The following is a 13,850-nucleotide window of genomic DNA, read 5'->3' as shown; positions in this document are numbered from 1 at the left end:
CCTTCAGTTAGTGTTTTCTGATGCTATCCCTTTAAATTATTTTCAATTTACTTGGAATATATTTTGTATTGACTCACCTGCATATCTGTTATCTGCCCCTGCTGGGACACTGAATAGAGTTCCAAGCCTGGAATGAGGAAGACTTAAGTTCAAATCCAGCCTCAGGAACTTACTGTGTGACACTAGGCAAGTCCTTTAGTTTCTGTTTGCCTCAGTTTCCTTATTTGTAAAATAGGGATAATAATATCACCTACTTTTCAGGGTCGTTGTGAGAATCAAATGGGAAATAATTATAAAGCACTTATCAGGCACATAGTAAGCATTGTATAAATGTTAGCTATTATTATTATTGAAGACAGAAACTGATTCATTTTTGTCTTTCTAGCTCTGCCATACAACTAACCAAATCATTGTTGAATTAAGTTGAACTAAATTTCATGGCAAATTTTTCAAAGTTCTAAAATATAAAGGCTTACATTTTTTACATGGAAAGTCCTCTTTCCCCTTTCAAGGAAAACCTTCTCAGAGGAGGGTTAAAGTTGAGAAATAATACATATCCATCAATGTATCTATGTATGTATATGTGTGTGTGTGTGTGTATAATTTGCATTTTATTTTTAACAGAATTAAATTTGTATTTCACACAATTGCCTTTCTATAAAGGACAAATTCAGCAAAGATGTCTCTGTGAAGAAAGTTTATTTTCTGTGTTTTGGTCTTCACACATTTCTATACACTACTGGTGAATTAGAAATAAATCAGTGGTCTGTTAGAGAAAATGAACTATGGCATCTTTCCACTAAACTTCATTAGCTTGTTGCCATAGAGCTGACAAAGCCTAGGGACTTTTTGATTGACAGTTAATATCCCTACATTGATGGAGCCCATTTATTAATCACAGGAAAGAACAGAAGCGGGCTTTAATAACTAAAGAATGTGTATGTCTTGGAACAGAAGCTGTTTACTACTACCTACCTAATCTAATCAAAGCATTTTCTTTTAACTTAACCTTGAGTGAACTAAATGTGGCTATTCCCTGAACTCCATACTCATTTAACTATGGTACAAGTTCTTGAATTAATAAATTTCATTTTTACCTAGTAAAAGTATAGGTTTGAATTTCTGATTCATTAAAAGACCTCATGGGGTCATGACTAATTCTCACAGTTCAGAACTTACATCAATTTCCTTCTTGTTTTCAGGAAGCTAGTTTCTTTATCCCAGGGTGTGCATTTTATAATCCAACAGTAAGGCTTTGTGAATTCTATTAAGTGGGGATCTGATGACAGACAAATAGAATCATTAAATTTCCTTTTTAAAAAATCTTGCCTTCATCTTTTTTTCCCTTCTTTCTTGTCAAGTCAATTTAACCTTCTCATAAGAAAAGTGTATTTTTGACTAAAAGAAAATGTTATTAATCATATATGGTGGACTTTACTTTCTCAGTTCATGTGTGGCCACCATAAGAAAATCTATATGTGAAAATCTGAATTTATAAACTAAATAAAATAGGGTAATAACTATGTAAGAAAAGGATATTTCTCTCTATGAAAGTAATTTATACTGCAACAGTCTCTTTTGTTGCATCATGAAGTTCCTTTCAGCCATAGGTCACTGGTAGATTTCAAATATTCATTAATTGGACAAAATTGACATATTCAATTTTCCAATAAGACATATTTCTTTTGTATTTTAATAATAGTTTATTATTTTCAAAACACATGCAAAGATAGTTTTGAACATTCACCCTTGCAAAATCTTGCATTCAAATTTTTCTCCCTGCCTTCTCCATTCCCCTCTCCTAGACAGCAAGTAATCCAATACAGATTAAACATGTGCAATTTTTCTAAACATATTTTTATATTTATCATGCTACACAAGAGAAATCAGGTCAAAAAGGGAAAAAATGAGAAAGAAAATAAAGCAAGCAAACAACAACAATAAAGGTGAAAATATTATTGTGATTAATATTCAGTCCCCATAGTTTGTCTCTGAATGCAGATGGCTCTCTCCATCACAAGTCTATTGGAACTGGCCTGAATCATCTCATTATTGAAAAGAGCCACGTCCATCATAGTTGATTATCACATAATCTTGTTGTTGCTGTGTACAATGTTCTTTTGGTTCTACTCACTTCATTTAGTCTCAGTTCATGTTAGTCTCTCCAGATCTTTCTGAAATCATTCTGATGGTTATTTCTTATAGAATATTAATATTCCATTACATTCATATACCATGATTTATTCAGCCATTCCACTCAGTTTCTAGTTCCTTGTTACCACAAGAAGGGCTGCTTACAGACATTTTTGCACTTGTTGGTCCTTTTCCCTTTTTTATGATCTCTTTGGAATATAGACCCAATAGAGACAATACTGGATCAAAGGGTATGCACAGTTTGATAGTATTTTGGGCCTAGTTCCAAATTGCTCTCCAGAATGGTTTCATCAATTCACAATTCTACCAACAATGTATTGGTAAGACATATTTCTTAAAATAAAAGACAATGATTTTAGAACTCAAAGGATAGCTAATTTTTACAGGATTACTTGTTCTTTTTTCTCTTTCTTATATATCTTTTTTTGTACAAAATGACTTTCAGCGTTGGAGGGGAAATATATTTAAATCAATTACATTAAATCAATTAAATAAAGATGATGCAAAATCAAAATATGGCAATTTCTAATTTTTTTAAAGTAAAAGGACACTATTTTCCCAAATATCTAAAATACTTTTTCTTTTTCTATATCTACATGAACATCAGTCAGTGACCACATTTTTTCTTGGATTTAGCAGTTGATAATTATTTGCTTTGACATCATATTTGCAATCAGTTTTAGTATAGTGACTAAACTAAATAAGGTAGTGGAGAAAGCAATTAAGGTAGTTCTTCTGAGAAAAATAGTCATTATTTTGACCCACTAGAGTAATAAAGTTTAGAGTTCTGGGCCTGAAATCAAAAAGGCTCATCTTCCTGAGTTCCAATTTCACCTCAGACATATACTAGCTGTGTGACCCTGGGCAAGTCACATAACTCTATTTGCTTCCATTTCCTCATCTATAAAATGAATTGAAGAAGGATAATGCAAACTACTTCAGTATCTTTGCCAAGAAAACTCCAAATAGGCACAAAGAGTTGGACTACAGTTGAAAAATGACTGAAAAAAACTACAAAATAATAATCATCCTCCGCAATATTACTCCTAAGAATGATCTGAATTTTGTTAGAATTATATACACTGCACTAATGATACATTACCTATTTAACACATGACAAAAAATCTAGTTGTAGTAGAAACAAAAAATTGGGATGATAATGAGAGATAATGGACAGCTATACTCAACTGGGCAGCCATGTGGTACCATGCCAGGCCTGAAACCAGGAAGACAATCAGGAATCAATCTAGGGATTCAGAAATAGTTAATAGATCCCTCAAAATAAATAACTTACTACAGGGAAGTATTTTGAATGTTAAGATAATTACATGAAATCTTTAATAATATAAATAACCAATTGCAAAGGGGGGTAGATATAAACAATTCTTATGAAATGTTTTCAACCTTTTTAAATATTTCCCTGCTTTTTGATCTAGATATGTACTTGGCCCCCATTCTCTCCTACCTTGTATGATACTTTATACATATGATATCCTTCCAAGTAAAATCTAAATTCCCTGAGAGCAGAGACTGTTAACTTTGGTCTTTGTATTTTCTTTTTGTTTTGTCTAGGTGAAGATCAAGGATACTGTTTGACAGGCACTTAACAACAACAATTTTAAAAAGTTCATTTATTTGAATTAATAATACAAAAATCATGGAAAACTTATTTGAATGGCAAATTCAAGATATTTTTTGTAAAAAAAAATAGCTTCTATATTACCTTAAAATAATTCAAAAGACATGTGATTCAATCCAAAAAACCTATGATTAATACATGTTACCAACCTGCCTTCAATTTTACTGTTCTTTTTGCCAAAAAGCTAAAATCATAGTTACATTTTACTGGTATTTATCTTCTTAAGAGCTAGGAGGAAGAGTTAATCAACCTCTGTATGTCAAGTCATCAAAACCTAAGTTCAAATACTGCCTGATAAATGTAACAACTGTGGAATTCAGGTTAAATTATTTAATTTAGCTTTAGTTTTCTCCTCTCTGTAAAATAGAGATAATAGTATCTTATGAAATCAAATATTTGTAAACCTTAAAGTAACATATAAATATAAGTTGTTGTTATTAGTTTTACTATTATTATTCCTAGATAATTATGATAGGCAACTCCATTTAAACCTGCTTCTCCAAAATCTTTATTTCTGTCAATGGCCCTACTATCCACACTATTACCCAGGTTCCTAATCTCAGAATCATCTTTACCTCTTCCCTTAATCAGTTGTCAACTTCAGTTGAATATTATTGTTGTTGTCGTTCAATTATTTAAGTTGTATCTGACTCTTCATGACCACATATGGGGTTTTCTTGACAAAGATACTGAAGTAGTTTGTTATTTCCTTCACCAATTCATTTTACTGAAGGAAACTGAGGCAAACAGAGGAATGTAATTTGCCCAGGGTCACACAGTTAGGAAATATTTAAGGTTAGATTTGAACTCAGGAAGAGGAGTCTTCCTGATTTCTAGCCCATCACTCTATCCACTATATCACCTGGATGCCCAGTTGAATGTACCTCTCCAACATCTCTCATTTCCATCCTAATTTTTTGTTTCTACTACAACCAGATTTTTATTTTTAGGTGTTTATCACTTCTCACTTGTTATAGTAATCTCCTAACTAATTTTTATGCTATTTCTTCATTCTATCATTCACAGCACTGTCAATGCAATGTTCCTAATACACCAATTAACCATTCCACTGGTCTTCTCTAAAATCTTTAGTGACTGTCTGTTGCTATCTCCAATCTGTCTCCAATCTACTTTTCCGGCTCTCCTTGTTATTGTTCTGTATTTGTTCAATATTGCATCTAAACTATCTAACTTTCTGTATTTTTTATCCTGTTTGTTCATGTTTCCATATCTTTATTATTGTCATCTCCCTTGACTGTGATGGATTTCTCCATTTAAATTTTCTCAGGGCATTAAAAAGTTTCTGTTACTGAAATAATAACAGCAGGCACTTATACAGATTTATGTGTCAAACACAAATTATCACATTTGATTGTCATTTTTCTTCATTTGATTGTATCTATTGTATTAAAATAACTAGAAAAAAAGTTTCTGGTTCATTAGGGTAGACATTATTGGAAGATTTATGAAAAAATTTAGATAAAAAGCAAAATAGCATGGAAGGACTGGAGTCCACAGGGATGAAAGGAATAATTATGGATCCATTGTAAATATTCAATTATAAATCCTTAAGGACAAGGATTATGTCTAATTTCATTTTTGTTTCTTCAGTACAGTGAATACAATAGGAACTAAATAAATTCTTGTTGAATTGAATTGAAAAGCAAACCAAGATAAAAAATGGCAAAGAGAACTAATTGTTCAAGATCTTATAGTAAATTACAAATATGGAAAGCATGATATAATTCCACCTATATCTAATGCAGAGAGGTGCTCTGAAAATTGGTTTGATTAAGCCATAGCCAAAAAGTTCCACATCATAGATATTCCTACAGAATACCAGATGTTGTAGAAATTCTAAAAATTCAGTCAATTATTCAGGCTTTGCTATTTACAGAAGGTAAATGTTTGGATTTTAGACTCACCTGGATGTGAGATGACTGGTATTTAAATTTTATTCAGATATTTGTTATTGAATAGATATAGTCTTGGCCTAGAGATTTAAAAAAAAAAAAAAAGGAGCATTACCCTATGATTAGGAAGTGAAACAGCATGTTATAGTGGCTAGTGAACTAATTGTAAAGCCAAAAGCATCTGGGTTCAAATCCTTTCCCGGATACTTATTATCTGTGTGATCCTGAAGAAGGACTTAACCTCTCTATGATCTTGGTAACACTCTCATGGTCTAAACTACAGAGAAGGCACCAGCCCAGTGTACGCAGAGAAGTTTCCTATCCCGGAAATTCCTTATACCAATGAAATCACAGGTCCAGTTTCTATTGCTAATTTATAATGTGCCATTTATTTGCTATATTTCACCTAAAATAGTTCTCTAATTAGGAGAAATTAGACTAATTGCTTAATGATCCCTTCCTTTGAAGGACTCATAAGCTCCTAGATGCTGACTTAATACCAAAAAAAAAAAAAAAAATGCAAGCCTCCAAGCTGAAGTTATGGGACTAAAGCCTCCCCACTTCCATATTCCCTCCTTAGACTTACTCTCTTGTGACTTCTCCTCTTCAAGTCTCAGGATTCTAGTATGATTTAACTTATTTAAAAATGTGGTATGGGGGTGTTACTTGGGGTGGGGGTTCAGGAACTTAAAGCATTTTTATTTGCCCTGCTTCTGTACACAAAATGTGCTTCTCTCTTGAAAAAATTACTTTTGACCCATGCCCTTAGCAAAGACATGAGTCTTTGATTTAGATGCATAAGTTTACATTTTTAGGGGTAGATGATGTCAATCCAACATAGATAGGACTACTAAAGTACTAACAACAAGGGTCTTTCATAGAGGCAAAGGAATTGAAATATGGGACATCCTGGAATATTTAGTGTGTCATGGAGGGGCAGAGGGAGCAGAGTTTAAATATGCTTCCATAGGGTCAGAGTTTCATGAAAGGCTCAGCCTTGAGAGTCTGTTACATAAGTTATTTAAATAACTAAAAGTCCATAGAAGAGTTTGGCAAGGCTTAGGGAATGGAGACATCTGGTCAGAATAATGGGCTCCGATTGCAGCAATGGGGAGGGAGGGATTTCCAAAGAAACCATAAGACCATATACAACTAGTTTGCACCTACTGTAATCTTGGGGTCAGCATAATAATAGCTCTATTTGAAAAGAAAAACATATCAGTCTTGTCTGGTTGAGAGAAAATCTCAAAGAATTAAGAGAATCTGAAGACAGTTTGTAATGTGTTTTAATTAGATGGAATAGGATGAGGGAATAAGGAACAATTAAAACTAGAATGATTTCCCATAAGTATTTCCTGGTGCACCAGAAATCTATCCCATTGCAAAATGTAGATAGTTCCAAATTTATCATACAAACTATGTTTGAAATTTGCTGAAATCCTGTGAGGCATGTGGTAAAGTTGAATTCTGCTGACTTGAGGTTAGTAATGAATATGCTTTGACATGGAACCCCTAGCTTCCTTGAAGACTAAATTTAAGAGATCTTGCCCAATTCTTCCAGGTATTAATCTTCCACTCCTTGAAAAATTACTTTGTATTTATTTTAATATATCTTGATATGCTTATCTGTAATTAAGTTGTACCATCCCAAGACAGGAATTTTTAACCCGAGGATTTTGAACTTTTAAAAAATAATCTTAATATAATTTATTTTCTTTATAATCCCATATCTTTTATTGTATTTACTTAAAAATATACTCTTGGGTTTCCATAAATTTCACCATATTGCCAAAGAGTCCATGATGCAAAAAATAAATAGATCGATGAATGAAGAGATAAATGAATAAACAACTGAACTTAGAACCCCTAGGAAAAAGTAAATTCCCGGACAGTGGTTATTTGCCCTTGTATCTCAAGTACCTAGCACAATGCATGACACATGACAAATTTTTCCTAAATGTCTACTGAATAATTACTGATTGGTTAATTTGATTTGAAACAGAGCTTCTCTAGTGATACCTCCTTGCCAACGATCCCGCTATGCCACCTACTTTGATGTTGCGGTACTACGCTGCCTACTCCAGCCCCATTGGTCAGAGGAAGGCACTCAGTGGTCCCTGATGTATTATCTGCAGAGATTAAGACACATGTTAGAAGAGAAACCAGAAAAGTCTCCAGAGCCAGAGATTCTGCATCTGCCCAGACCCCGCAGCAGTTCCATGGTGGCAGCAACTCCCTCACTCGTGAACACTCATAAAACCCAAGTAAGAAAAATCATTACACTTTAGAACACTGGCTTTACAAATTACCAACCATTCATTTTCCTCTAGTTCTTTGAAAATGAATATCATTTTTGAAAGCTTATTATACTTGGAGATTTGCCCCCCCCTCAAAAAATGTTATTCTTCCTCTATCTTTTGCTCTAAACTTTTGGCCTTTTTACTATTCTTTTCAAATAAATTTAGCTCTCAAGAAGATAGATAGAAAGATGGACAGAGACAGAGAGAGGGAGAGAGAAAGAGAGAGAGAGAGAGAGAGAGAGAGATTATGGATGAATGGATGGATAGATAGATAGATAGATAGATAGATAGATAGATAATGATTCACATTTATGAGCCTGTTACATGTCATTTTCCTCTCAACAATTTCATGAGGTATCAGCAAAACTTATTGATGCTATTTTAAAGATAGAAAATTTGCACTGAGAAAGTGTAAAGTGACTTGTCCAGGGCCACATAGATACTAAATCTTATACTTGCACTCAACATTAATTACATGTAATATTTCTTAGTTATCTCTTAGAAACATTAATTTTCATTATATGGGGCTGTAAACATAGGTAATTTTGGAAAGTGTGTTGAATATCTACCCTTATCCAGACTCAGATACCGAAACTTGTTAAAAAAACAAACCCACTATATTTTTTACTTATCTTTCATAATGAAATAACAAAACACATAAAGTTTGAGGTAATGTGACGGGGCTCATAGGAACATAGTTTTAGAAATGGAAGAGACCTTATAAAACATCTAATCCCAACATTTCATTGTACAGATGAAGATCTATTTATCTGAACCTTATAATATTTCAAATTACGGATGATTGAAATGTCATATTAGAAGAATTCTAACATATGGATATAGTTACATAGATTGAAAAAGCAATTAAATAGGAGTCTGAATTAGCAAAAACAAATATGTATTTTCACCTGCTGGAAAGTGATCCTAGCCAAAGTGGGTAACTACTTGCCTGAATCATTGCAGTAAAAAGCCTTTATTGCTTAGTCTTAGTCTTCCACTTTATTACAACTAGAAAATGAGACTTCCAGATTTCTAGAATATACAATACCACAGTCAAATTGGCCCCAGAAAACTAGGACACCAAGTTAACATTGCATGAAATAAAGACTTACAATGACAAAATGCAATAGTTATGAAATGTCATGGTTTAAAGTTCAATACTTGATAAGCAATTTTAAATCAAGTAATTCAGTAACTAATCACAAATCAAATCTGAAGAAGAATTGTACCATCTTAATACTGCTTAGAGGAGGTACCCATTGGTTTGATTTTTCCACATTTGCCCTTATCGTTTTTCAAGGATCTTACCATGAAGTGTAATGAGGAGGAAAAATCTCTAAGTACAGAGGCCTTTTCTAAAATGTCTTTGACCAACTTGCGCAGATCTGCAGTTCCAGATCTCTCTTCAGACTTGGGCATGAACATTTTTAAGAAGGTGAGTGAAACTACCAAAGATGTCTAATATATTGGTGATGAAAAAATAAAAAGCAACAACCTTAAGTAAACTGGGTACCTGGTCGGAGACAATATTGTCAATGAAAAGTACAGATGTTCTGATAGAGAATGATAATTCTAATTTTATTGAATACTAATTATATGTATGGGAAAATGGTATGGCAATTATATAGGGTTAGTTTGCACCTGGAACTGCTTTTTATTGATTTTTTTTTCAGTGAAGGTGATAGTTTTTATGATAGTCATTCACTGTATCTCACCCAATTCCCCTTGTGACTAATGCTATATATTTTCAAATTGACTATTTTAGAACAAAGATGTCTGGGCCTCATGGCACTAAACCCATTACCTTAGCTATATTATTATTGTGTTTTACACAAATGGGCTAACAGACCATAAATATAAATGAGTGGAAAAAAACTACCTATGTCTATCCTTGTTCATTATTTTTAAGCAATAGGAAACATTCCAAGAAAAGGACAAACAATGAGTCACTGATGTCCAAAATAGAGTAAGGGAAAACATATGCCAGTCAATAATTCAATGAAAGATATATGTCTTCTTCCCTTGCTCTATTTTGAATAACATCAAAGATTTGTTCTTTTTCTGACCTCTTCCTGGAATACTACCTTGTCATTTACTCCCTATTTTAAGGTCTCTGGATCACTGAACTGTGTGTAATCTTTTCTATGACTTTATCTCTCTCTCTCTCTCTCTCCTTCTTCTTCTTCTTCCTTCTCTCTTTCTTCTTCTTCTTCTTCCTTCTCTTTTTCTTCTTCTTCTTTCTCTCTTTCTTCTTTCTCTCTTTCTTCTTCTTCTCTCTCTTTTCTTCTTTCTCTCTCTTCTTCTTCTCTCTCTCTCTTTCTTCTTCTTCTTTCTCTCTCTCTTCTTCTTTCTCTCTTCTTCTTCTTCTTTCTTTCTCTCTTTCTTCTTCTTTCTCTCTCTCTTTTCTTCTTCTTTCTTTCTCTCCTTTTTCTCTTTCTCTTCTTCTTTTTCTTCTTTCTTGCTCTCTTTCTTCTTCTTCCTCTTTCTCTCTCTCTTCTTCTTCTTCTTTCTTTCTCTCTTCTTCTTTCTCTCTCTCTCTCCTTCTTTCTTTCTCTCTTTCTTTTTCTTCTTTCTCTCTCCCTCTCTCTCTCTCTCTCTCTCTCTCTCTCTTTGTCTCTATCTTCCTCTGTTCTTTTTCTCTCTGTCTTTTCTCTGTCTCTGTCTCTTTCTAATTCTCTCTCTCTCTCTCTCTCTCTCTGGCTCTCTTTCTCATACACACACTCCACTTCATAGTTTAAAAGTCGCAAGGAAGATCGAGAACGAGAACGCAAAGGTTCTATCCCATTTCACCACACGGGGAAGAGAAGACAGCGTCGAATGGGAGTGCCTTTCCTGCTCCATGAAGATCACCTGGATGTGTCTCCCACACGCAGCACCTTCTCATTTGGGAGCTTTTCTGGTCTTGGAGAAGACAGACGTGGTATTGAAAAAGGCGGCTGGCAAACCACCATATTAGGTGACTGCAAGATTTAAGTGTTTTTCTTGATGTTCTAATATAACACTGCAAAAATAGAGATTCAAGGCCTTTCTAGAACAGCTAGGCTAAAGATTTTTAGCCTAGTCCCAAGTATAATTTAATTCTGTCACAACCAAAGCAGAGGATAGGTAGTTGTCTGGGATTTTCCTTTGTGAGATTTAGATAACTGCAAATTGTCTAATCACTTGGTTCTAGAAGCCCAGTCTTAAAATATATCAAAGGCCAAAGAGTCATTGTAGAACCAAAGTTAGGCCAATAACCCTGATATATACAAATATCTTTATTAAATGTAATAATGGAAATAATAAAGGAAGGGAAGGATGGAAAGATCAGTTGAGGCTTCAGAGTTAGGAAAATTTGGGTTCATACTTGGCTCCTAATATGACATATTAACTATGTAACCATAGCAAGTCATGACTCCTTAGTGAACCCAGAAAACTCTTAGAAACTATAAATTGCAGAAGTTATTGATCAACAAAAAATATGAGCATTTCCTTTAGGAATTTCCCCTTACCTGTGAAACCACTGTCCAAATTTTTTTTAAAAAGTAATAACATCAGCTGACATTAAAAACAATTGTTGGTCTATTGTAGAACTAGTAGTTCCTGAAATTTACATTAAAATGGATTTATCCTGTCTTCAGGAAACTTCATGTAGAAACCTGAGCCTAAATGTTAAAGAGAATCAGAGTCTTGTGGCTCCACAAAGCTCCTTTCTCATCATGCTTACCTCCTCCCACCTCTCCTTTCAGAGATAAAGAATAATTAGTTAAACAGAATCTTGTACAGTTTTTAAAACCATATTTTTATTCATCTTAGGCAAATTCACCAGACGGGGAAGTTCCGATGCAGCCACTGAAATGGAAAGTCTGAGTGCTAGGCACTCCCATTCCCATCATACTCTGGTCAGTGATTTACCAGATCACTCAAACAGTCATGGAGAGAATACTGTCAAAGAAGGTATGTCCTATACAGGAAAGGGGAGCTAAAGGAAGTATGAGTTGAGGAGCATTGTGGCCCTTCTTCTATTTCTGAGGTGTTATTATCTAAATACCTTCAGTGATAATATCTTCTTCTGCTCTATTTGTAGATATATCTCATAAGCATATATCTCATAACCATTTATCCTTAAAGGACTCCAACCCTGCATCTTTTTAGCAGGAGCTACTTAATTCCATTTGACAAAATTCAAACAAAATCAAAGACTTCATGGAGCCTACAAGGATACTGTTAAGACACAGAGACTAGTATTTTCAACATGAGTACTAGTTAGGAATATTTTCACCTGGAGCAAAAACACATAGGATGGTTTGGGATAGAGTAAATGGCAGTAGATAGTCAAATGAAAGTTTTAATCATATTGTGACAGGGAGCAGATAAAGGCACCACTAAGGGAGGGAGATCCCAGACTGCGATTGGGGCCAGTAAAGAACCACTAGATAATAGTTAGGGTGACTATAAGAAAGAAATATGATACTCACAGATTGGCATTTGGGGAAAAAAGCCCTATTTGATCCCATGTACTTTTCAACTTCATTTTCTAGAATGCTAAAAGAAATCAAAGGTTTTTAACCTTAAAGGACAACAGATAAAACAATGTTGGCTGCCAAGGAATGTGCCTCATGACATACCTCCTTGCTCCTGGCATATTGTACTCTCTTCTTGTTTACTAAATGATTCAATGGCTGCTTAATACTTCCACCAAGACATTTGTTTCCAATTACTCTCAACTTTTCAAAAGTCTTTTAATTTTTTTGTCTTTTTTTTTAGTGTTAACTAAATCACATAGATAATAACCATGATTTAGAAAGAACAAAATGGATGTAGTCAGAATGAAATATTTTAGCTCAAGACAAAATATGATTATGTGTGTTCAGTCAGTGATCAGTTGTAATGAGGGAAATCAGTTAATATTAAAGAATTACAAAATGTTAGTGCTGGAGATCTCACAGATTACCTAGACCAAAGCCTCTTAAACTGTGGGTTATGACCCTATATGAAAGTCACCTAACTGAGGGCAGGGTCACAAAATTATGATTCATTATCAGTAAATGTTTGATTTGCATACATATTTTATATACCTGTCTATCTGGGATCTCATAAAAATTTCTCAGACAAAAAGGAATTGTGATTGAAAAAGTTTAAGAAACCCTGATCTAGACTAGATGTAGATATTCATATATGCCCCTCTAGAAATACCTACCAAGGGTTCATCTGACTTTGATCTAAAATACTTTAGGAAAAGGATGTCCACTTCCCCTTGAGTTTTTGTTTCATTTTTTTACAGTTATTAAGTTTGGTTGTTTTTCCCCCTTACTTTGAGTCTAAATATACCTCTTTGCAACTCCCACACATTAATTCTGCCTGTAGGGTTAGTAAAAATCTACTTCCTGCATCACAGTTAAATACAAGGGGAGATATGAATAGTTGGGAAGGAGATGATATCATATAAACAAAGACCCCAAAGTGGAAAAAGATGAGATGTGTTCAAGTATAGTTGAGTGGTCTAACTTTAACTATAGTACAAAATATGCAAAGGAAAGTAGAGAGAATAAGCTGAGTCCGGTGTGGTACCAAATTTTATGTACTTCTTAGAAGTATTCAGCAGCATAAAAACAGAATTTTAGCTCAAGACAAAATATGGATATGTGTGTTCAGTCAGTGATCAGTTGTAATGAGGGAAATCAGTTAATATTAAAGAATTACAAAATGTTAGTGCTGGAGATCTCACAGATTACCTAGACCAAAGCCTCTTAAACTGTGGGTTATGACCCTATATGAAAGTCACCTAACTGAGGGCAGGGTCACAAAATTATGATTCATTATCAGTAAATGTTTGATTTGCATACATATTTTATATACCTGTCT

The 13,850-nt window shown here is 33.9% G+C and overlaps 1 protein-coding gene across 1 annotated transcript in view; it reads left to right on the top strand.

Moving 5' to 3' along the window:
• UNC80 (unc-80 homolog, NALCN channel complex subunit) overlaps positions 1–13,850 on the top strand; it is a 228,787-nt gene that overhangs the window by 32,622 nt on the left and 182,315 nt on the right. The window contains exons 8-11 of the mRNA XM_051983635.1: positions 7,709–7,970; positions 9,307–9,441; positions 10,740–10,962; positions 11,802–11,942. Coding sequence (XP_051839595.1) covers positions 7,709–7,970; positions 9,307–9,441; positions 10,740–10,962; positions 11,802–11,942 — 761 coding nt within the window. The remainder of the gene's footprint in view (positions 1–7,708; positions 7,971–9,306; positions 9,442–10,739; positions 10,963–11,801; positions 11,943–13,850) is intronic.

This window comes from Antechinus flavipes, chromosome 3 (genome assembly GCF_016432865.1).
Source record: "Antechinus flavipes isolate AdamAnt ecotype Samford, QLD, Australia chromosome 3, AdamAnt_v2, whole genome shotgun sequence".
NCBI classification, from domain to species: Eukaryota; Metazoa; Chordata; class Mammalia; order Dasyuromorphia; family Dasyuridae; genus Antechinus; species Antechinus flavipes.
Note: the sequence above shows the minus strand (reverse complement) of the source record. Positions and strands in the feature narration are given on the sequence as shown.